This window comes from Anabrus simplex, chromosome 1, assembly GCF_040414725.1.
Source record: "Anabrus simplex isolate iqAnaSimp1 chromosome 1, ASM4041472v1, whole genome shotgun sequence".
NCBI lineage: Eukaryota > Metazoa > Arthropoda > Insecta > Orthoptera > Tettigoniidae > Anabrus > Anabrus simplex.
The window spans coordinates 858,176,778-858,199,667 of NC_090265.1; the positions used below are offsets into that span (position 1 = coordinate 858,176,778).

Consider the following 22,890-nt stretch of genomic DNA (forward strand, 5'->3'; position numbering starts at 1 on the left):
GAAGGTGGTCACACATGACAGTATTATTGTAACTTTATTGTTTATGTATATAAGTGATATGAGTAAAGAACTGAAATCAGACATGGTAGAAAAATAAGAAATAAGTTACAGGATTGTGAGCGCCTGGAAAAAGACCTCGACAATGTTGTGAGATGGACAGTAGACAATGGTATGATGGTAAATGGGATGAAAATTCAAGTTGTAATTTTCACCAAGAGGAAAAAACCTCTTAGTTTTAATGACTTTGTCGATAGTGTGAATGTTCCTCACGGCGATCACTGAAGGTATTCATCAGTTAATATGAGGAGAGATATTCATTGGAGAAATCACACAAACGGGATTGTAAATAAAGGTTACAGATCTCTTCATAAATGGTAATGAGTAGGGCTAGGATTCTGAAGATTTTGCATTATTATTTTTTGAAAGACTGCCACGTAGCTCAAATATATATATATATATAATATTGAATTGAATTGATTGAATTCTCAGAGAGATTGACCGTGTGGTTTTCCTAACTGAAGTCAAAATAGGTCATTACAAAAACGTCGGTAGGAAAGTAGCGATTAAAAGCAATGATATCATATAAAATACTCGATTAAATGAAAAACCGCACATTTTCTCACTTTTAACGAACAAGACTACACTGCCGATCTAACAGTCCAAAGTTCCAGAGCTGGAATGACCAAGCCGCAGATAGCCGTGATCCGTGAACACCCTTCGTTTTTTTCGGCAGGGAAGGGGTCGAATAGTGGAGACTCCCACGGCATAAACTATGCCCTTCTCCTAATCTTTTTCCTAGGAGTGCCCGATACAGCTGTCTTCTTGACGGACCCTAACCTCACATTGAAGGACAATAGAGCGTCGCTAACCTCACTGCTGCCATCTTTACGGCGATAAACCTCAAGGCTGCCACCTTATGCATGTTATAGCTCGGAATTTAAAATCCAACAACAGAACGTCGCTAACCTCACTCTTGCCATCTTGATGGGCTTAAACCTTACTGTTGCTACCTTGGTTATACGCTTTTGTGTTAGTTTACTGTTAATCGCTAAGCTGTTCGCATCATCGAAGTAGAGAGTAACAAATGTCAAGTAGATTCAAAGAAGAATCTGTTAGCAGAAGATAAAAGTCCGTCATGGAAAAACCTATTTCTAGGTATATTTGCGAAGAGTGTGGAAAAGCATTTTCCCGAAGCTATCACAGGAGACGTCATGAGATATCATGTAGGACAATTTTTCAATGCAAACATTGTAGAAGAGAGTTCAAGAACGCATACAACGCTCAACGTCATGAAGCTGCGTGTAATGTAGCTTCATCGGGAACAAAATACAAAGAGCTCAACCATATTCCAGCGAACACTGATTTATGTTTAAAAAGTACAACTCTGCGAGAGATTTTTAATTCTCCCTTGTTGTCTAGGCCTGCTGCAAGTTCTGTTACTAAGCACAAACTTCAAGATAAAGAGAGGCAAGATCATGATTATGATAATAAGGATAATGATGTTGATCAAAACAGTAGTAAAGGGAAGGTAGAAGAAGGAGAAAATCTTAATGTTTCATTGCTATTACAGCTTGATGATTTTACTTCATTTCCTAAGCCTACTACACGTTCTGTCGCAGTGCAAACATCTCAAGAAGAGATGCAAGGTAAAGAAGAAGGAAATTTCTACGCTTCATCGCTATCGAAACAAGTTAAGTTTGTACCTAGAAACGCTACAGCTGAAGCACGTATTACATCAAAACAAGTCCCTACACATCAACTGTCTGCATATAGACTCAAAGTTCACAACGAGCCTCTGTTACCCTATGTAGATATAAGCTACTGTAAAGACCCCAACGTACTGGTAAAACGTTTACAGCTGCTAAGAGCCTATCATGATGCTGGTTACACACAGTACAAAGAAGATATTTTTGAAATAGAGCATGAATTACGTCGTGTAGGTATTATTAAGTAAGCGCTTACCCTCACCTAAGTCATCCATCTGTAGTATATAGTCGATCGAGTAGCTATATTCGTATAGATTATTTCCCAACATTCTCCCTTCCTTAGGGTGTTAACTCCGCCTCTAGTTGTAGAGCCGGTCTCAAGCCCGGATAAAGAGAGGAAAGGCACCCTAGCCCTTTAGCCCATTAGCCCTGTAGCCCTTTAGCCCTTTTTGCCCATTAGCCCATTAGCCCTTTTGCCCATTAGCCTTTTAGCCTATTAGCCCTACAAGGAATGTGCGGTAATCTAATCTTCTTAGAACAAAGGTATCCCCTGACATGTTCTAAACACATGTTGTATCGAGTACAGTGTTCTATTTTAGTCTTGATCACTTATTTAGTGTTCTAAACACTTCAATCAATGTTCCGATCACATGATAAAGTTAACGGCATAGAGTGCAGTGTTCGATTCTAGTCTTGTTATGTTTCTTTAGTGATTTGTAAGTCTAAACATGCATAATGACGTCATCACTGCAGCACGTGCTTACTCTAGCTATCCCGATGCAGGTTTAAACTTGTTCGATAGAGCTATGCCTTGACATAAGAGGAGGCCTTAACAGCTTATGTATAGCCGCTATTGTTTAAAGATAGCTGCTGTTAAGAAAAAGCACGTAGAATTTTTCAAATTACCCGCCACCACATTTCAAAGGTATGAGGTTTAGTGCTGTAAAGATACCTGCACGATGCAAAGCTAGCTTTCTTCATCAGAGCAGCCACCATCTTGTGTGAGCACCTCTAGGCCGTATCATAAGGAGCTGTGTATAGTCACCGTCTTGTCACTGCTACCTTGCGCAAGCACCCTTAGGGAGTCTCATAAGAGCAGCAGCCATCTTGTGCAAGCGCTCTTAAGCTGCCTCATAAGAAGCTATGTATAGCCGCCATCTTGTAGAATTAGATAGCTGCCAAAGCCAAAGGGCCTAAGTAGGGATCGAACCGTCGATCTCATCATTAGACTATGTTTTTCTTATACTATCATGTTCCTAATACTGCAAACCTAGGTATCAGGTGGAAAAATTTTATCCGTTTTGCTCTACGATGCACCGTTTTCGAGATATTTAACATTTTGCATTTAAGCCCCAAATTTAATGAATCGAACCTGCACGGCACGTTATACTCTCTACCATAGCTAGACCTGATCATGTTACGAAGACTTGCTTCAATACAAACTAAAACAGAGCGAATTCCAAAGGGCCTAATTAGGAACCGAACCGTTGATCTCATCATTAGACTATGTTTTTCTTGTTCCTCGTACTGCGAACCGAGGTATTGGGCAGAAAAAAATTTGTCCGTTTTGCTCTACGATGCACCGTTTTCGAGATATTTAACATTTTGCATTTAAGCCACCAAATTTAATGAATCGAACTAGCATGACACGTTAGCCTCTAAGCTAGCTTTCTTCATAAGAGTAGCAGCCATCTTGCGCAAGCACCCTTAAGGCGTCTCATAAGGAGTCGTGTATAGCCGCCATCTTGCGTCCGCCATCTTGCGCAAGCATCCTTAGGGCGTCTCTAGTCATCTTGTGCAAGGACCCTTAAGCCACCTCATAAGAGCAACCGCCATCTTGCGCAACCATCCCAAGGGCGTCTCATAAGAACCTATGTATAGCGGCCATCTTGAGTAAGCACCCTTAAGGAGTCATGTATAGCCACCATCTTGTGCAATTAGCGTCGAGAGATGGCTGCCGTAGAATTTTTCTTTTTAAATTATCCGCCACCATATTTCAAAGGTATGTACCTAAAGAGTGTAGCACTGAGGTTTGCGATGTAAGATGGCGGATGACAGCTGACAAAAAGCGCGTGAGTTTGTTTACTAAACAAGAGCACGTGGAATTTTTTAATTTGCCGCCACCACATTTCAAAGGTGTCTAGCTAAAGATGGCAGCACGGTGCTCTCTTGATTAAAGATGGCGAATGACAGCTAACAGAACTTTTCAAATTGCCCGCTGCTACATGTCATAAAGAGGGCAGCACGGTGCTCTGTGGATTAAAGATGGCGGATGACAGCTGACGAAATTGCTCGCATGATAGCAGCACAGTGCTCTATTGATTAAAGATGGCGGATGACAGCTGTCCAAAAAGCACGTGGCTTTGTTTCCAAACAAGAGCACATAGAATTTTTCAAATTGCCGCCACCACATTTCAAAGGTATCTAGCTAAAGAGTGCAGCACTGAGGTTTGTGACGCAAGATGGCGGATGACAGCTGTCAGAAAAAAGCACGAGAGTTTGTTTCCAAACAAGAGCACGTGGAATTTCCCGCCACCACGAAGAGGGCAGCACTGTGCTCAAAGATGGCTGCTGTCACGTAGAATTGTCTGCCACCACAGGTATCTAGCTAAAGAGGGCAGCACGGTGCTCAAAGATGGCTGCTGTCAAAAAGCATTTTTCAAATTATCCGCCACCACATTTCAAAGGTAAGTAGCTAAAGAGGGCAGCACTGTGTTCTATAGATTAAAGATGGCGGATGACAGCTGTCAAAAAAGCACGTGGATTTGTTTATCTCGCGCTAGTGAGATTAAGTTGGTAGCACTAAGGTTTAGGTCCGCCAAGATGGCAGCACTGCGGATGACAGGTGGCGAATTTACAGCTACTGCGATAAAGAGGGCAGCACGGTGCTCTGTAGTTTAAAGATGGCGGATGACAGCTGTCAAAAAAGCACGTGGATTTGTTTACAAATTCAACAGCTGTCAAAAAAGCACGTGGATTTGTTTATCTCGCGCTAGTGAGGTTAAGTTGGTAGCACTAAGGTTTAGGCCCGCCAAGATGGCAGCACTGCCGATGACAGGTGACGAATTTGCAGCTACTGCGATAAAGAGGGCAGCACGGTGCTCTGTAGTTTAAAGATGGCGGATGACAGCTGTCAAAAAAGCACGTGGCTGTCAAAAAGCACGTGGCTTTGTTTATCTCGCGCTAGTTAGGTTAAGTTGGTACCACTCAGGTTTAAGCCCGTCAAGATGGCAGTACTGAGGTTAGCGATGCGTTGTTGTCTGTCAAAAAGCACGTGGCTGTCAAAAAGCACGTGGCTTTGTTTATCTCGCGCTAGTTAGGTTAAGTTGGTACCACTGAGGTTTAAGCCCGTCAAGATGGCAGTACTGAGGTTAGCGATGCGTTGTTGTCTGTCAAAAAGCACGTGGCTGTCAAAAAACACGTGGCTTTGTTTAACTCCGCTAGTTAGGTTAAGTTGGTACCACTGAGGTTTAGGCCCGTCAAGATGGCAGTACTGAGGTTAGCGATGCGTTGTTGTCTGTCAAAAAGCACGTGGCTGTCAAAAAACACGTGGCTTTGTTTACCTCGCGCTAGTTAGGTTAAGTTGGTACCACTGAGGTTTAGGCCCGTCAAGATAGCAGCAGTGAGGTTAGCGATGCGTTGTTGTCGATGACAGCTGTCAAAAAGCACGTGGCTTTGTTTACAAATTCAAATCTCCCGCCAAAATTCAAATTTCCCGCCAAAAATTCAAATTTCCCGCCAGAATTCAAATTTCCCGCGGGAGGAGGCCGCAGAACCTGCTTATTATACTACTCCCCGGCTCTATATAACGATTTTTATTAAATTCTATAACCCATTTTCTCGTAGCTCGGCGTTGATATGGACTTAGCAACAAAATTACAATTTCATGAATATCTGTTTTATCACAGTCGGTACGGTAAAAATGTATAAGACATAAATGGTCGAAAATTTAATTCTATATAACTTTGGTTATGTAGTACTTATCGATACGACCACTAATAATTTAAATATTTGAGAATTAAATTTTAGGCCTTCCCCTAAACTACCATTTCACTCAGTGTGAATAGAATGATTCATAACCTAGATTATAATGGCTCATTCTTCGACTACGCATGCCAATTTTCATTGAGATAGGACCACTCATAACGTAAATATTCGAGAATTAAATTTTTTGACCTTCCCCTAAACTACCATTTCACTCAGCATGAATAAAATTATTTATAGTCTAGATTGTAGCGATTCATTCCTCGGCTTTGAATACCAATTGTCATTACGATAGGACCACTAATAACATAAATGTTTGAAAATTAAGTTTTAGGCCTTCCCCTAAACTACAATTTCTGTCAGCGTAAATAAAATTATTTATAGCCTAGATTGTAGCGACTTATTTCCCGAGTTCGCATACCGATTTTCATTAAGTTCTCTTTAGCCGTTTTCTAGTGATGCGTGTACATGCATACATACATACATACAGACATACATACATACATACATACATACATACATACATACATACATACATACATACATACATACATACATACATACATACATACATACATACACTGACTGACAGTGACAATGCAACACCAAGGAGGAGTGGTTCGAAAGGGATGAAAGTTAGAGGAAAACACAGAGACGGCACGGACGAATAATTGATGTTTATTTCAAACCGATATGCAGGTTACACAATGCGCACGGCATCGACTCAGTAGGATATAGGACCACCGCGAGCGGCGATGCACGCAGAAACACGTCGAGGTACAGAGTCAATAAGAGTGCGGATGGTGTCCTGAGGGATGGTTCTCCATTCTCTGTCAACCATTTGCCACAGTTGGTCGTCCGTACGAGGCTGGGGCAGAGTTTGCAAACGGCGTCCAATGAGATCCCACACGTGTTCGATTGCTGAGAGATCCGGAGAGTACGCTGGCCACGGAAGCATCTGTACACCTCGTAGAGCCTGTTGGGAGATGCGAGCAGTGTGTGGGCGGGCATTATCCTGCTGAAACAGAGCATTGGGCAGCCCCTGAAGGTACGGGAGTGCCACCGGCCGCAGCACATGCTGCACGTAGCGGTGGGCATTTAACGTGCCTTGAATACGCACTAGAGGTGACGTGGAATCATACGCAATAGCGCCCCAAACCATGATGCCACGTTGTCTAGCGGTAGGGCGCTCCACAGTTACTGCCGGATTTGACCTTTCTCCACGCCGACGCCACACTCGTCTGCGGTGACTATCACTGACAGAACAGAAACGTGACTCATCGGAGAACACGGCGTTCCGCCATTCCCTCATCCAAGTCGCTCTAGCCCGCCACCATGCCAGGCGTGCACGTCTATGCTGTGGAGTCAATGGTAGTCTTCTGAGCGGACGCCGGGAGTGCAGGCCTCCATCAACCAATCGACGGGAAATAGTTCTGGTCGATATTGGAACAGCCAGGGTGTCTTGCACATGCTGAAGAATGGCGGTTGACGTGGCGTGCGGGGCTGCCACCGCTTGGCGGCGGATGCGCCGATCCTCGCGTGCTGACGTCACTCGGGCTGCGCCTGGACCCCTCGCACGTGCCACATGTCCCTGCGCCAACCATCTTCGCCACAGGCGCTGCACCGTGGACACATCCCTATGGGTATCGGCTGCGATTTGACGAAGCGACCAACCTGCCCTTCTCAGCCCGATCACCATACCCCTCGTAAAGTCATCTGTCTGCTGGAAATGCCTCCGTTGACGGCGGCCTGGCATTCTTAGCTATACACGTGTCCTGTGGCACACGACAACACGTTCTACAATGACTGTCGGCTGAGAAATCACGGTACGAAGTGGGCCATTCGCCAACGCCGTGTCCCATTTATCGTTCGCTACGTGCGCAGCACAGCGGCGCATTTCACATCATGAGCATACCTCAGTGACGTCAGTCTACCCTGCAATTGGCATAAAGTTCTGACCACTCCTTCTTGGTGTTGCATTTGCTCTTTCAGTCAGTGTCCATACATACATACATACATACATACATACATACATACATACATATATACATACAGACAGACAGACAGACAGACAGACAGACAGACAGACAGAAATTACGGAAAAGTAAAAAGTGCATTTCCTTGTTACTGTGGACATGACCGATACAGAAATACCATTCTTTTCAAATTCTGAGCAATGTACAGACAAAACTCTTATTTTATATATATACTGTAAATATACACTAGCAGTTACCCACGGCTTCGCTCGCGTGGATTTCGTAATTTGATAAAAGTAATCGTTCCTCGGTACTGTACTAAGACATTATCTGAAAATCCCTAAAGTATAAAACCTCACCGAAAAACTGAGTTTCATTTACCCCAGAAACTCTTTGTAAACTATGTTTGTGGTATTACCTTTTGAGGCTAGGATGACCATGTGACAGAATTTTTCAACAGTCTACTCTCAAGTCGGAAAACGTTTCTTTATTTTTAAAGGAGATTCCAAATAGCAAATTTTTACGTCTGTACCATCTGCAGTTTTTGATATACAAGTATCCTCATAAAAATAATTCAACTCTTTTTTTACCCCCCGTTAAGTGCCTTTTCCGAAAACAAAACTATGCATGTTGCTGTATTTTTAAAGGACTTTCCAAATACAAGTTTCATGCCTGTAACATGTTAAGTTTTTTTTTACATATACAGTAGATATACCGCTTTTTCAATTCTGTTCAGCCCCTTAAGTGGATTTTTCGAAAACAAACAAATGCGTGTTTCTTTATTTGTAAAGGAGATTTCGAATACCAGTTTTCACGTCTGTAACATCTTCAGTTTTTGAGATATAAGTATCCTCATAAAAGGAATTCAGCTTCTTCGCCACTTCTTTCCACTCCCCTCCCCTTAAGTGGACTTTCCGTAAACAAAAAATACGTGTTTTCTTTGTTTTTAAAGGAGATTCAAAACACCAACTTCCACATTTGTAACATCTTCAGATTTTGAGATATAAGTATCCACATAAGCAGAATTGAACTCTCGCTTAAGTGCGGCCAGTATCCAGTAATCGGGAGATAGTGGGTTCGGACCCCACTGTCGGCAGCCCTGAAGATGGTTTTCCGTGCTTTCCCATTTTCACACCAGGCAAATGCTGGGGCTGTGCCTTAATTAAGGTCACGGCCGCTTCTTTCCCATTCCTAGGCCTTTCCTTTCCCATCGTCGCCGTAAGACTTATCTGTGTCGGTGCGACGTAAAGCAAATAGCAAAAAAAAAAATCAGAATTGAACTCCTTCTTTACTTATTTTCACCACGCCCCCTCCCCATGTCGATTTTCTGAAAACAAAAATGTGTGTTTCTTTATTTATAATTGAGATTCCAAATACCAATTTTCTCGTCTGTAACATCTTTAGTTTTTTAGATATAAGCATCCACATAAAAAGTAATTCAACTAATTTTTCCATTCTTTCACACCCTTAAGTCGATTTTTTGAAAACAGCAGAATGCCTGTTTCTTTATTTTAAACATATATTCCAAAAGAGAAATTTTCGCGTCTGTAACATCTTCTGTTTTTGAGATATAAGTATCATCATAAAAATAATTCAACTCCTTCCCCTCGCCAAGTTAAGTTCATTTCCCCTCCAAAAATGCATGTTTCTTTATTGTTAAAGGAGATTTCAAATACCAATTTCATGTCTGTAACATGTTATGTTTTTGAGATATACTGTCGATATGCCCATAGAAATTTACCCCTGCCCTTTTTCAGTCCTTTTTACCCCCTTAACGTTTTTTTGAGAAAACAAAGTAATAAATATTTCTATAATTTCAAAAGAGATTAAAAATGCCATTTCACGTCTGTATCATGTTAAGTTTTAGATATACTGTAGATATGCAAATTTTGAAAATTCACCTCCTTTTTCAGTTCCCATTGTGTACATTTTCCGAAAACAAATTATCTATGTTTCTTTGCTTTTATGGGAGACTAGAAGAAGTACCCGTTCTGCGTATAGGTTAACAGAAACTGGCTTTAGTTACTCATACTATCGGTGTGACTGACTTCATTAGATCTTTATATCACTGGTGCATTTACTTAAGTACGTAGAAATGATTTGTCATGTTTGGAATTATAGTGTATCCTCTTCTTCTTTTCTTCATGGGGGCCTCTAAATATTAGTCCTAATTAGCGTCGAACCTCTAAGATATTTTGCTACCATGTTTCTCCCTCATTTCCACCTAGATATACCTGCTCCCTTCACAAAGTTGCAGGTTTAGTGTAAGTATACTTCCGCTAGATAGTACCACAAATATAAATATTAGTTAATGTATTTGTTTGACCCGACATTTCGTAACTATTACAAATGGTGAAGGAAATACGCGATGCATAAAAGAAACTACTATAGTTATCGAGAATTATAATTTCCAGGGCTTGTCACTCACGTCGCACATCATATAATGAATCTGAGTATAAATGTTGAGAAGCACCATCTTGACAATTGTGTACAGTATATACAGTAGGTTGTTTTCATGGTTACAATGATCGTAATAGTGGACCAAAATATTGGCACTGATAACATCAGTGATCCTACTACTCCATGATTTGATAGAAAATAGTTTGAACTATGGGTAACAGACTCCGCAAAATGCTGAAACCTAAGCCAGTGCGTAAAAACGGAGGCCCGTCGGCAACCGCTGGTCGCTGTACTACGGAGAACTCCGGAGCTATTATTTTTATACTTCCCTCCCTTTCCACCTCCGCCCAAAGGAGTGCTATGAGCGTCTTACACAACAGTTTATTTTTTCCAGATATTAAGTCATATGTGTATCAATTTTGGTTGGCAGCTATGGCCAAACGTACATACATGGTTACGGCCGTTCGTTTCTTAATCCGATTCCTAGAACAGGGGTAGTCTGGTTCCAATATCTCCTTAACGGTTGGTTTCAGGGCCTTAAAGCATGGTTTTCGGGCCTGAAGGGTTTACCGAGTTTTGTTCTTTGCGTCAAGGGACTTAAAATGAGCTTTGTCTCATCCTTGTAAGACAAATTCGATTTCGCCTTTTTTAGCCTATTATTTTATATCTCCCCCAGTCGCCTCCCCTCGAATTGTTTTGAAAATAAAATACAGCCCATTTTACTCACTGGCAATGTAGCTTTCTATAGGTGAAGTAATTTTTAAAATCAGTTCAGTAGTTTTTGAGTCTATCCGTTACAAACAAATATATAAACTTTTCCTCTTTATAATATTAGTGTAGAAGTATAGATTATATCCCTGCACATACGGTTGCCGTCAGTAAGGGCATCCAGCCGTAAAACAGGGTCAAATCCACATGTGCGACACAGTTCGCACCCGCAACCCCACAGGTGTGGATAAAGCGATAGAAGAAGAAGATACTCATTTCAAAAGTTCACCCACTTTTTTATTCTTTTCACCCCCTTAAGTGGATTTGACAGAAAGAGTGTGTTCATTTTAAAAGGAGATTCCAAGTGCCAATTTTAAAGTCTGTAATATCTTCATTTTTGAGATATATGTATCCTCATATAAATAATTCAACTCCTTCCTCACTTCCCCCCCCCCCCCACACCTAAGTGGATTTTCTGAAAACGAATATTTGTGTTCTTTTATTTTTAAAGGGGTTCCAAATATCAATTTTCATGTCTGTAACATGTTAGGTTTTTGTGATTTAATAGATAATTTCGCTGCTGTAGAACCCTGGAGCTGACGTTGCCATGGTTACGACAGTTCATTACTTTATCCGATTCCTAGAGAGCAGGGGTGTGGTGCCAATATCTCCGTAACGGTTGGTTTTAGGGCCTTAAAACATGGTTTTTGGGCCCATAGGGCCTGCCTAGTTTTGTTCTTTGCGTCAAGAGGATTAAATTGAGCTTTGTCTCGTCCTTATACGACAAATTCGATATTTTGCCTATTATTTTTATATCTCCCCCCCCCCCCCCGTGCCCTTCACCTCAAATTGTTTTGAAAATAAAATACAGCCCATGTTACTCACTGGCAATGTAGCTTTCTATAGGTGAAGTAATTTTTAAAATCGGTTCAGTAGTTTTTGAGTCTATTCGTTACAAACAAACAAATTTTTCCTCTTTATAATATTACTATAGATGTACTGTATTTGTTTAATCCGACATTTCGTAACTATTACAATTGATCAAGGAAATACACGATGCATAAAAGATACTACTATAATTATCGAGAATTACAATTCTCAGGGCTTGTCACTCACGTCGCACATCATATAATGAATCTGAGTATAAATGTTGAGAAATTTTTTCAAGTCATGGGCAGTCTTGACAATTGTGTACAGTATATAGGTTGTTTCCATGGTTACATTGATCGTAAAAGTGGACCAAAATATCGGCACTAATAACATCAGTGGTCCTACTACTCCATGATTTCATAGAAAATACTTTAAACTATAGGTAACAGACTCCGCAAAATGCTGAAACCTAAGCCAGTACGTAAAAACGGAGACCCGTCGGCAACCGCTGGTCGCTGTACTACGGAGATCTCCGGGGCTATTATTTTTATACTTTACTCCCTTTTCATCCCCTCCCAAAGGTGTGCTATGAGCGTCTTACACAACAGTTTATTTTTTCCAGATAGTAAGTCATATGTGTATCAATTTTGGTTGGCAGCTATGCCCAAATGTACATGCTACATGCATAATCTAGCTGCTGTAGAATCCTGGAGCTTGGAGCTGACGTTGCCATGGTTACGGCTTTTCATTTCTTTATCCGATTCCTAGAGGAGGGGTAGTGTGGTTCCAATATCTCCATAACGGTTGGTTTTAGGGTCTTCAAACATGGTTTTCGGGCCCGAAGGGTTTACCGAGTTTTGTTCTTTGCGTCAAGGGGCTTAAAAGGAGCTTCGTCACGTCCTTGTACGACAAATTCTATTTCGCCTATATTCGCCTATTATAATATTTTTATATCTCCCCCCATCGCCCCCTCGAATTGTTTTGAAAATAAAATACAGCCTATATTACTCACTGGCAGTGAAGTAATTTTTAAAATTGGTTCAGTAGTTTTTGAATCTATCCGTTGCAAACAAATATACATTTTTTTCCTTTTTATAATATTAGTATAGAAGTATAGATTACATCCCTACACATACGGTTGCCGTCAGTAAGGGCATCCAGCCGTAAAACAGGGTCAAATCCACATGCGCTACACAGTTCGCACCCGCAACCCCACAGGCGTGGGTAAAGCGATAGAAGAAGAAGACACAAATTTCAAAAATTCACCCGCATTTTATTCTTTTCACCCCCTTATGTGGATTTTTCAAAAAGAGTGTGTTCATTTTAAAAGGAGATTCCAAGTACCAATTTTAAAGTCTGTAACATCTTCATTTTTGAGATATATGTATCCTCATATAAATAATTCAACTCCTTCCTCACTTCATTTCAAGTGGATTTTCTGAAAATGAATATTTGTGTTCATTTATTTTTAAAGGAGATCCCAAATATCAATTTTCATATCTGTAACATGTTAGGATTTGTGATTTAATGTAGATAATTTCGCTGCTGTAGAATCCTGGAGCTGACGTTGCCATGGTTACGACAGTTCATTACTTTATCCGATTCCTAGAGCGGGGGTAGTGTGCTGCCAACATCTCCGTAACGGTTGGTTTTAGGGCCTTAAAACATGATATTCTGGCCCGTAGGGCTTACCGAGTTTTTTTTTTCGTAAAGAGGATTAAATTGAGCTTTGTCTCGTCCTTATACGACAAATTCGATATTTTGCCTATTATTTTTATTATCTCCCCCCCTCCCGTGTCCTCCACCTTAAATTGTTTTGAAAATAAAATACAGCCCATGTTACTCACTGGCAATGTAGCTTTCTATAGGTGAAGTAATTTTTAAAATCGGTTCAGTAGTTTTTGAGTCTATTCGTTATAAACAAACATACAAATCTTTCCTCTTTATAATATTAGTATAGATTCCTAATATTAATTTTCACGTCTGTAACATGTTACGTTTCTGAGATATACTGTAGAAACAGTCTTTTTAAAAATTCACCCTTTTTGCCACTCCTTTTCAACCCCATTAATTGGATTTACTAAAATAAAAATATAGGCGTTTCTTTATTTTTAAAGGAGATTCTAAATACCAACTTTCATGGCTGTAACATCTTCAGTTTTTGAGATATAGTAGTATCCTCATAAATGTTATTCAACCTCTTTTTCACCTTTTTCACCCCATTAATGGTACTTTCCAAAAACAAAAATAAATACGTGTTTGTTTATTTTTAAAGGACATTCCAAATACCAATGTTTACGTCTGTAAACTTTAAGTTTTTGATATATAATTATAGCCATTTAAACAATTCACACACACACACACACACACACACACACACACACACACGTTCACCCCCTTAGCAACGGAATAACTAAAAACCCTTCCTTAGTGAGTGTCTGCACTCTAATATAATTGTATCCCCAAAATTTCGTTTTTTATGCCCAGTAGTTTCGACTCGGCGATGATGAATCAGTCAGTCAGTCAGTCAGTCAGTCAGTCAGTCAGTCAGTCAGTCAGTCAGTCAGGACATGTTATTTTATAAATATAGATGTTTCGTGAAAGAATGAGTTCAATGAAGTCTATTTGTTAGGTTTTTTGCATTTTTGCCATTTTTAAGGGACAGGGTATTTTGGGGGGAAATTTTAGGTCAATTTGTTCATTTTTCTACTATTTTCAAGAAAGAAGGATTATTATTTTGTTTAGCTATTTTAATTTTACTAAATTTCCGTGTTGAATATTTTGTTGGATTTCATACAAGCATAACATATATTTTCCAAAAGTATGCGTATAATGGTCTCGTCCATACAAGGAAGTACATAAGCCTCTCGCGTAGGTAGAAGGCTGCAGCTAACAATGAGTCATTGAGTTTGTGATATTTCTTCGAGACGGAAGTGCTATTCTATTAGACGCGAAGTTACGATATGCCTAAATTGACGCAAAATGTGTCTGTTAAGCTAAGGCAATTTGTTTCGCAATATGGACAAAGGGTCTTCACCACTGACGGCACAATACTTTACTGCAAACTTTGTGACGTGGAGTGGCCGCTGTAAAAAGGTTTACGGTGGAACAACATGTATCGCGTGAGAAAAACAAACGTGGTCTGCAGCGACTTCAGGATGGAGGAGTATTACTACAACAGAAGCTTCTTGGAGAAACCCATTCACCCCTTTCACCATTTTTTGAAGAACTGTGTAGAGTGTTTCTTTGTGCCGATTGTGCCGATATCCCATTGAGTAAGTTAAACCACCCTTAACTGCACAATTTCTTAGAGAAGCACACGGACAAATCCATACCGGATTTTTCTACGTTAAGGAAAATCTATGTTAGATGATGCTGTGAAAAAAACTTTGAAAGAGATCAGGAAAAGAGTTGGAAATAAAAAAATATATGGGTATCGATGGACGGGACGACAAACTCTTCAGGATGATATATAGCTAACGTGGTAGTAGGAACACTGGACGAGGATGTTCCTGTGGAACTCTATTGTAAGCATTTACAAAAAGTGAACTACTCAACAGTCAGCAAAGTTCTTGATAAATCGTTGGCATTGTTCTGGCCTGATGGCAATCGGCATGACAATGTGTTGCTCTTAGTAACGGATGCTGCCCCTTACATAGTTAAATTTGCTAATTCACTTCATACTCTTTACTCTAAAATGGTGCATTTAACTTGTTTGGCCCACACATTACACCGAGTCGCGGAGGAGGTTCGTGGACATTTTCCAGAAGTTGACCAATAGACAGGATGTGTGAAAAAGGTGTTCTTGAAGGCACACTCTCGAGTTTCAACTTTCAAGTCAGAGGTTCCAGCATTCCACTTCCTCCTCCCGTCTTTACAAGATGGGGAACCTGGATTGAAGCCTGTACGTATTATAGCGAGAACTTACAAGTGAAACAAATCGTGGATTCATTCGACAGCACTGAAGCCGCATCAATAAAAGCAGCGCAAAAACTTATAACAGATAGTGAAATTGCAGGGAAACTTCTTCTTCTTTATCTGTTTACCCTCTAGGGTCAGTTTGTCCCTCTGACTCAGCTAGGGATCCCACCTCTACCGCCCCAAGGGCAGTGTCCTGGAGCTTCAGACTCTGGGTCAGGATACAACTGGGGAGGATGACCAGTACTTCGCCAAGGCGGCCTCACATGCTATGCTGAACAGGGGCCATGTGGGGGGATGGAAAGATTGGAAGAAATAGACAAGGAAGAGGGAAGTAAGCGGCCGTGCCCTGAAGTTAGGTACCATCCTGGCATTTTCCTGGAGGAGAAGTGGGAAACTACGGAAAACCACTTCCAGGATGGCTGAGGTGGGAATCGAACCCACCTCTACTCAGTTGACCTCCCGAGGCTTAGTGGACCCCGTTCCAGCCCTCGTATCACTTTTCAAATTTCGTGGCAGAGCCGGGAATCGAACCCGGGCCTCCGGGGGTGGCCGGTAATCACATTAACCACTACACCACAGAGGTGGACGGCAGGGAAACTTGCTTACATAAAAGCAAATTTTCGATTTCTTCCTACTGCCGTAACCGCTCTGGGAAAGTCGGAAGTGCCGCTACTACAGCAGTTACAACTTGTACTGAAAGTGGTGAATGATTTAGATCGCGCGTGTGGCAAAGTGGGACAAGCTGTGTCTGAGAAGATGAAGAAGGTTTTGGAGAAAAAAATAAAGGGTATCAGACAATGTATTCAATATTGCTAAAATTTTGTCAGATGAAACATTTTCTCTTTGTGACGTTGACGACACTGAATTAAATTCATGTTACATCGTTTGCTTTAAGTATGTTTCTGTTGTGTCGGTGGAGGTATAAAGGAGCTTTGCTGTGTATAAAGCTTTGTTGGCTGATAATAGACAATCATTTTCATTTGAGTCCGACTCGTTGGCTGAATGGTCAGCGTACTGCCCTCCGGTTCAGAGGGTCCCGGGTTCGATTCCCGGCCGGATCTGAGGTTTTAACTTTCATAGGTTATTTCCAATGGCTCTGGGGCTGGATGTGTGTGCTGTCCCCAACATCCCTGCAACTCACACACCACACTATCCTACCCCAGAGTAACACGCAGTTACCTACACATGGCAGATGCCGCCCACCCTCATCGCAGGTCTGCCTTACAAGTCTAGAGATAGCTACACGAAATTATTATTATTATTATTATTATTATTATTATTATTTTCATTTTAAACTCTACACCATGTATTCGTTTTTCATTTCAACTCATACATTTTTGGAATGAACAATTGGGGTATTTATGACTGAAAAATGTCTGTTTTGTAAACATGTATTATTTTCAAAATTCATAACTCGAAAATGTATTACAAAATGTCTGTTTTGCAAATATTAATAGCTTGAATTCATTTTTTTACCACACAAGAATAAAACAATACAGAAATCATAGGAAATCAAAGGTCATTTTTTTATTTTAGGTCATTTTCTGCATATGTTTAGGTCACAAATGCATTTTTTAATTTTGCATTTTTGGTAGTGATTAGGTCATCATAATCCTAGCCGTAGTTATGAGGGTATTGAGGAGTTGTAGTGGCAATGTAGAGAAGAGGGCGTGTAAGACTCTCGTAAGACCACAATGAGAGTATGGTTCCAGTGAATGGTACCAACACCAGGAATACTTGATACGAGAACTTGAAACAGTTCAGAGGGAAGCAGCACGATTTGTTATGGGTGATTTCCGACAAAGGAGTAGTGTTACGAAAATGTTGCAAACTTTAGGCTGGGTAGACTTGGAAGTAAGGAGACGAGATGCTCGTCTAAGTGGTATGTTCCGAACTGTCAGTGGAGCGATGGCGTGGAGTGACATTAGTAGACAAATTAGCTTGAGTGAAGTTTTTAAAAGTAGAAAAGAGCATAGTATGAAGAAAAAGTTGGAATTCAAGAAGAGAAATGGGGGCAATTATTCATTTATAGGAAGAGGAATTAGAGCTTGGAATAATTTATCAAGAGAAATGTTCAATAAATTTCCAAGTTCTTTAAGAAGGGACTAGGTAAACAACTGATAGGGAATCTGTCGACTGGATGGAAACAGTAAATGCAGATTGATTGATTGATTGATTGATTGATTGATTGATTGATTGATTGATTGATTGATTGATTGATTGATTGATTGATTGATTGATTGATTGATTGATCAAAGATTCTCAAATACGCCATCTCCGTATCGGTATATTTATCGGCATGTAAAAGAACTCCAACAGGACAAAATCCTACCACCTCAGCGTCGTGGAAAAATATAAAACTGTTAATGAAACTGAACAAACTGTATGGTGTTCATTGGCTTTTTAATGTTGTGGAAGTAACCACAAAAAGTCTTCGTTATTATCAACACGGAGGAAAGGAGATAGATATTAACCTAGTACAAAAATTATATTCGTGGACTGACACCATTTAGCTCCAGTGCGCATGATGTGCTCCCCAGCCCACGCGGGAACAGCTTGAAACTGTTACTACTCGTGGCTATTAGTGATCAAAGTTAGAAGAAATGTTCACGAAATAATAGCTCGGGATTGATGCAGTGACCCACACATTGCAACGCTGTGGAAGAAGAGGTGATGGACGATGAATAAGAACAGAAAACATAAAACTACTAAATAATAATAATAATAATAATAATAATAATAATAATAATAATAATAATAATACCTGCTTTTCCTGTTTTATTTATTTATTTATTTATTTATTTATTTATTCTTGTTTCGTTGAGGCCGCTTGAACCACGTGGTTCCTAACTCTGGCGAGCTTTCTTCTTAGCCCAGTATTCCTTCATCTTTGCACTGTGGGTTGCTTTCCTTTCCTGAGTCTTCTTCTTCTTCTTGATATTTGGTTGGGCTCTGTATTTAACTAACACCCAGTTCCAATACTTTATAAAATAATGAAACACTTTCGAACACTCAGAAACATTTAGTTATGGTGACTAATAAATACTTTATCTCACAGGTGTTAAAACTGGGGAATCTAGGAACCACTTGTTTATGATCATGTATGGATTAAACCGTAGGACTATGCAGAAAGTACTTTAGTACAAAGATCACTGGTATGGGTGAAAATCTACATCTTGTGGGTGTAAGCTTTCCTGAGTCCACTTCACTCCAGGAGCGTAGCCAAAATGAGGTTACTGGGGGTTAGAACCCCCTCCCTCATGGAAAGTTTACAAAAAGAGAATAAACAGAACTGACAATAAACAATAAATATTCGGAGACATAATTGTAGAACCAACAGATCAGTTAAATCTATTTTCTAAGAAGCCTCGCAAGTTGGATTTTATATTGTAAACGATACATACAATTCGCTGTAGAAATGTTGTCCTTGATAGTATTGTTCTTGTTCTGTATTTTAATGTAATATTTTTATAGTGTACCGTACTGCAATCTGAATATCAACATAATACTTGTACCAGTGCCCTTATAATGACAAGTTTTGCATACGCGCACCACACACGCACAAGCACCTTTATTGTGTTCTATCATCATTTTGCAACTATAACCCCCTCCCCCACACCCCCATCGGCCGATCCTGGCTACGCCACTGCTTCACTCCAACTCCAGGACGCAATGTTTTAGCTGTCAGTGACTGGAGAGTGTCGGATCAGCATTCTAAATTTGTTCCTGTTAAATATATCCTTGGGATCAATTTTTAAAAATTCCGTGTCTTTTCTAACCAATTTCGTCCATTTAGCATTTTAGCATTTGTCCCCTTGCCTCCAGAAATAGTGTTGGAGATTCTTGAGGTCAGTATCTTGTTGTCCATTCTGACTATGTGACCGTAGAAGATAAGTCTCCTTTTTCTCATGGCTGATGTTATGCTCTCTAAATGTTGGTAAAACTCGTTGTACCTGATTCTGTATTCACCTCCCTCTTTAATAGGACCCATGATTTTCCTCAGGATCTTTCGTTCTTTCAGTTACAGATTCCTGAGCTGTCCCCTTTTGACCATGTTCAAGCATTCTGAGGCATATATTACCGAAGACCTTACTACGGTCCCATAGTACTGAAGTTTGAGGCGAAGGGAAAGGGATTTTGACTTGTAAACGTTTTGTAGGAGTTAGTCTTCTTTATTACTACGAACACCGAGCTCAATAGCTGCAGTCGCTTAAGTGCGGCCAGTATCCAGTATTCGGGAGATAGTAGGTTCGAACCCCACTGTCGGCAGCCCTGAAAATGGTTTTCCGTGGTTTCCCATTTTCACACCAGGCAAATGCTGGGGCTGTACCTTAATTAAGACCACGGCCGCTTCCTTCCCACTCCTAGCCCTTTCCTGTCCCATTGTCGCCGTAATACCTATCTGTGTCGGTGCGACGTAAAACAAGTAGCAAAAAAAATATTACTACGAATACAAATTGCTCTCCAAATAGGTAATATCATATTGTGTGATGAGGCATTAAAGCACGAAAGTATAGTATTGAGATATTCATTTTTGGGTTCTTGAGAAGAGCCAAGAACCCCAGATTAACAATAATAATTACAATTTACAAATATGAATTTAGATAATACAGTCATCTGCACAAGAACATCAGTAGTTCACAATTATTCTGTAAATAAATTGAGCACCTACCATCAAAACATCTTCTATAGACAGGTTTCCTTTGTTTCTCTCAAAATTTACTTTCTGTAACTCATATGGTTTTATAAATAACCAATTTATTTATAATTGTGCTCACTTCACAGGGCAACTTCTCACTCGACTAATACAGTGTATTATTTACATAGGGTGCCAAACTACCTCCTTACAAAGCAATTTATCACAAGCTGATAGCTCCTGCTGAAGACGATCTCCCGAAGACCCAGATAGAAGGGCTGAACATGATATGTTCTCGACCTCAGTACTCCTACTTCGCCACCGAGGATGTAATTAAACCCAGCGTTAAGAATCTACCGTGTAAAGTGGTCAAAGTTCCCCGGACAGCTCTCAGCGCTGCCCTAGGACTACTGCACCCGAAACGTAGTCCATACCGCGGGATCATCGCCTACAAGTAAGTATCCGTGAGAACACCTACCAAAGAGTGTCCCGTTATTATTGTTATTTGTTTTGAGCTTTGGGACATCGTATGAAGCTTTACAGATGAAACATACACTGGCACGAAAATACTATCAAGATTGTGAGAAACTGTTTCTTTCCGATACAACTTAATGTAGATATTCTGACACCATAATGTTAATTTGAATATATTTGTAACAGAACTGTCGTGTCGATTCGAAAGGCAAATAAATATCAGCCAGAGTGGTAACAGCTTTGGTAACTTCGCCAGTATTAGTGACTACGTTTCCAGATAATGAGCACATGCATTCACTAAGGTTGTAAAAGAAAAGAATTTGTAGTTAATCTTGTGAAGTTGAAGCATTAACCACCGACTCGATTTATATTATGACTGATGCGTGAACAGCCTGCCGGACTCCACTGGTGACATTGTCATATTTATTCTTCTCTAATCATCAATATCATCACTTTTGATTATTTTCGTGTTAGATGCACATAGAATATACAGTTAAAATTGTACTCATTTACATTACACACATTTAGACCAAAACTTGGTTACATTATGTGTACCATGAAACAGTTCATCTTCAGTACAGGTGGATGAGCGCAGTGGACATTGAAACATATGATTTAGAATATGATCTTGCCCGCATTCACACTTGATCTTGCTAGCATCGATGCAACGCCATCTGTCTAAAGTCACTTTGGATCTCCCCACACCTGAGCTCAACCTATTCAAGGACTTCCACGTTGTCCAGATCTATGAATATTGAATTTTCACGACCACATTGTGATCGAAAGCGACTTTCAACCTATTAGGTCGTGTTACGTACATTTAGTACGTGATGAAGAGATCGAAATCGGGAGGTTGTGGGTTTGGATCCCACTGGTGTCTGGTTGTCCATTTTTGTTCTGTACTTAACATCTCTTCATCACGTACTAAATGTACGTAACACAACCTAATAGGTTGAAAGTCGCTTTCGATTGTCCAGTTCTCTTTATAGTCAGGTAGTACGCATTCAGCTATTGTTATTTGTCCACGGATGTTGGGAGACCTTGTTGTCCATAATTGTAATCTTCCTTTTTCGGCTGATCCTATTAATTCCTGAGATGTTCGTAAAAACTGTTCCTGGGCTTCAGTGTGAGCTGGAGGGGGGTACATGACCATGTTCTGGATGAGCACTTTCTCGCACGACTCGTGTCATCTCCTTGTTCGAATGGGTGGTGGTGCAATCCATGCAAGTAGATACAGATTGTCGTCCGGAGTAGATATTAAACAGCCTGTCACCAACCGACAGGTATCATTGAAGGGTACATCCACCTGTTTGGCATGAGATGATGAGCACCAAACAGAACATGCATACTCTGCAACGGACTAACATAGGGCCATTGCTGATGTGTGAATAGTTTGTGACTGACTACCCCACTTCGATCCAGCCAACTTGCGCAACAGGTTATTCCGGGTGGAGAATTTCCGTTTACAATTATTCATACAGTGCTTTTTTCAAAGTGAAAGCCATTGTCACTAAGTAACGTAGAAATCAGGATGTGTTATTTTATGAAATACAAGAACGTTTTGCTGCACTTTACTTGTAGCATTTTCCAAAGCCTCCTCATTTTGGTTCACAGATACGCACGTAAAATCCGCGCGATTAAATGTCACAACAGCACCTATGACTGAATGCTCGTGCAGATGACGCGTGGCAGAAGTAGACATTACACCGCTTTTCAGGTAAACGAGATTAGATTGGTCGAAACCCCGTTTACGGACACACAAGGTAGTTCTTATAGCTAAAATGGCTCCTGTACCCATATGAGTTTCATGTTTGAGGTTAACGCAATAAATGACATGATTTAAAAAAATCGTTGCTGCCAAATAAAGTATTCCACTAGTGACTTCATAATGTCGGCCTCTGTGGTGTAGTGGTTAGTGTGATTAGCTGCCACCATCGGAGGCCCGGGTTCGATTCCCGGCTCTGCCACGAAATTTGAAAAGTGGTACGAGGACTGTAACGGGGTCCACTTAGCCTCGGAAGGTCAAATTAGTGGAGGTGGGTTCGATTCCCACCTCAGCCATCGTGGAAGTGGATTTCCGTGGTTCCCACTTCTCCTACAGGCAAATGCCGGGATGGTACCTACAGTAACTTAAGGCCAAGGCCGCTTCCTTCCCTCTTCCTTGTCTATCCCTTCCAATTTTCCCATTCTCGCCCCCCCCCCCCACAAGGCCCCT

At 40.6% G+C, this 22,890-nt stretch overlaps 1 protein-coding gene across 1 annotated transcript in view; it reads left to right on the top strand.

The window, feature by feature from the left end:
• Positions 1-22,890, top strand: part of LOC136857278 (glutamate receptor ionotropic, kainate glr-3) — a 43,264-nt gene that overhangs the window by 10,016 nt on the left and 10,358 nt on the right. Inside the window, exon 3 of the mRNA XM_067135810.2 lies at positions 20,393-20,655. Within this exon, the coding sequence (XP_066991911.2) occupies positions 20,393-20,655 (263 nt within the window). The remainder of the gene's footprint in view (positions 1-20,392; positions 20,656-22,890) is intronic.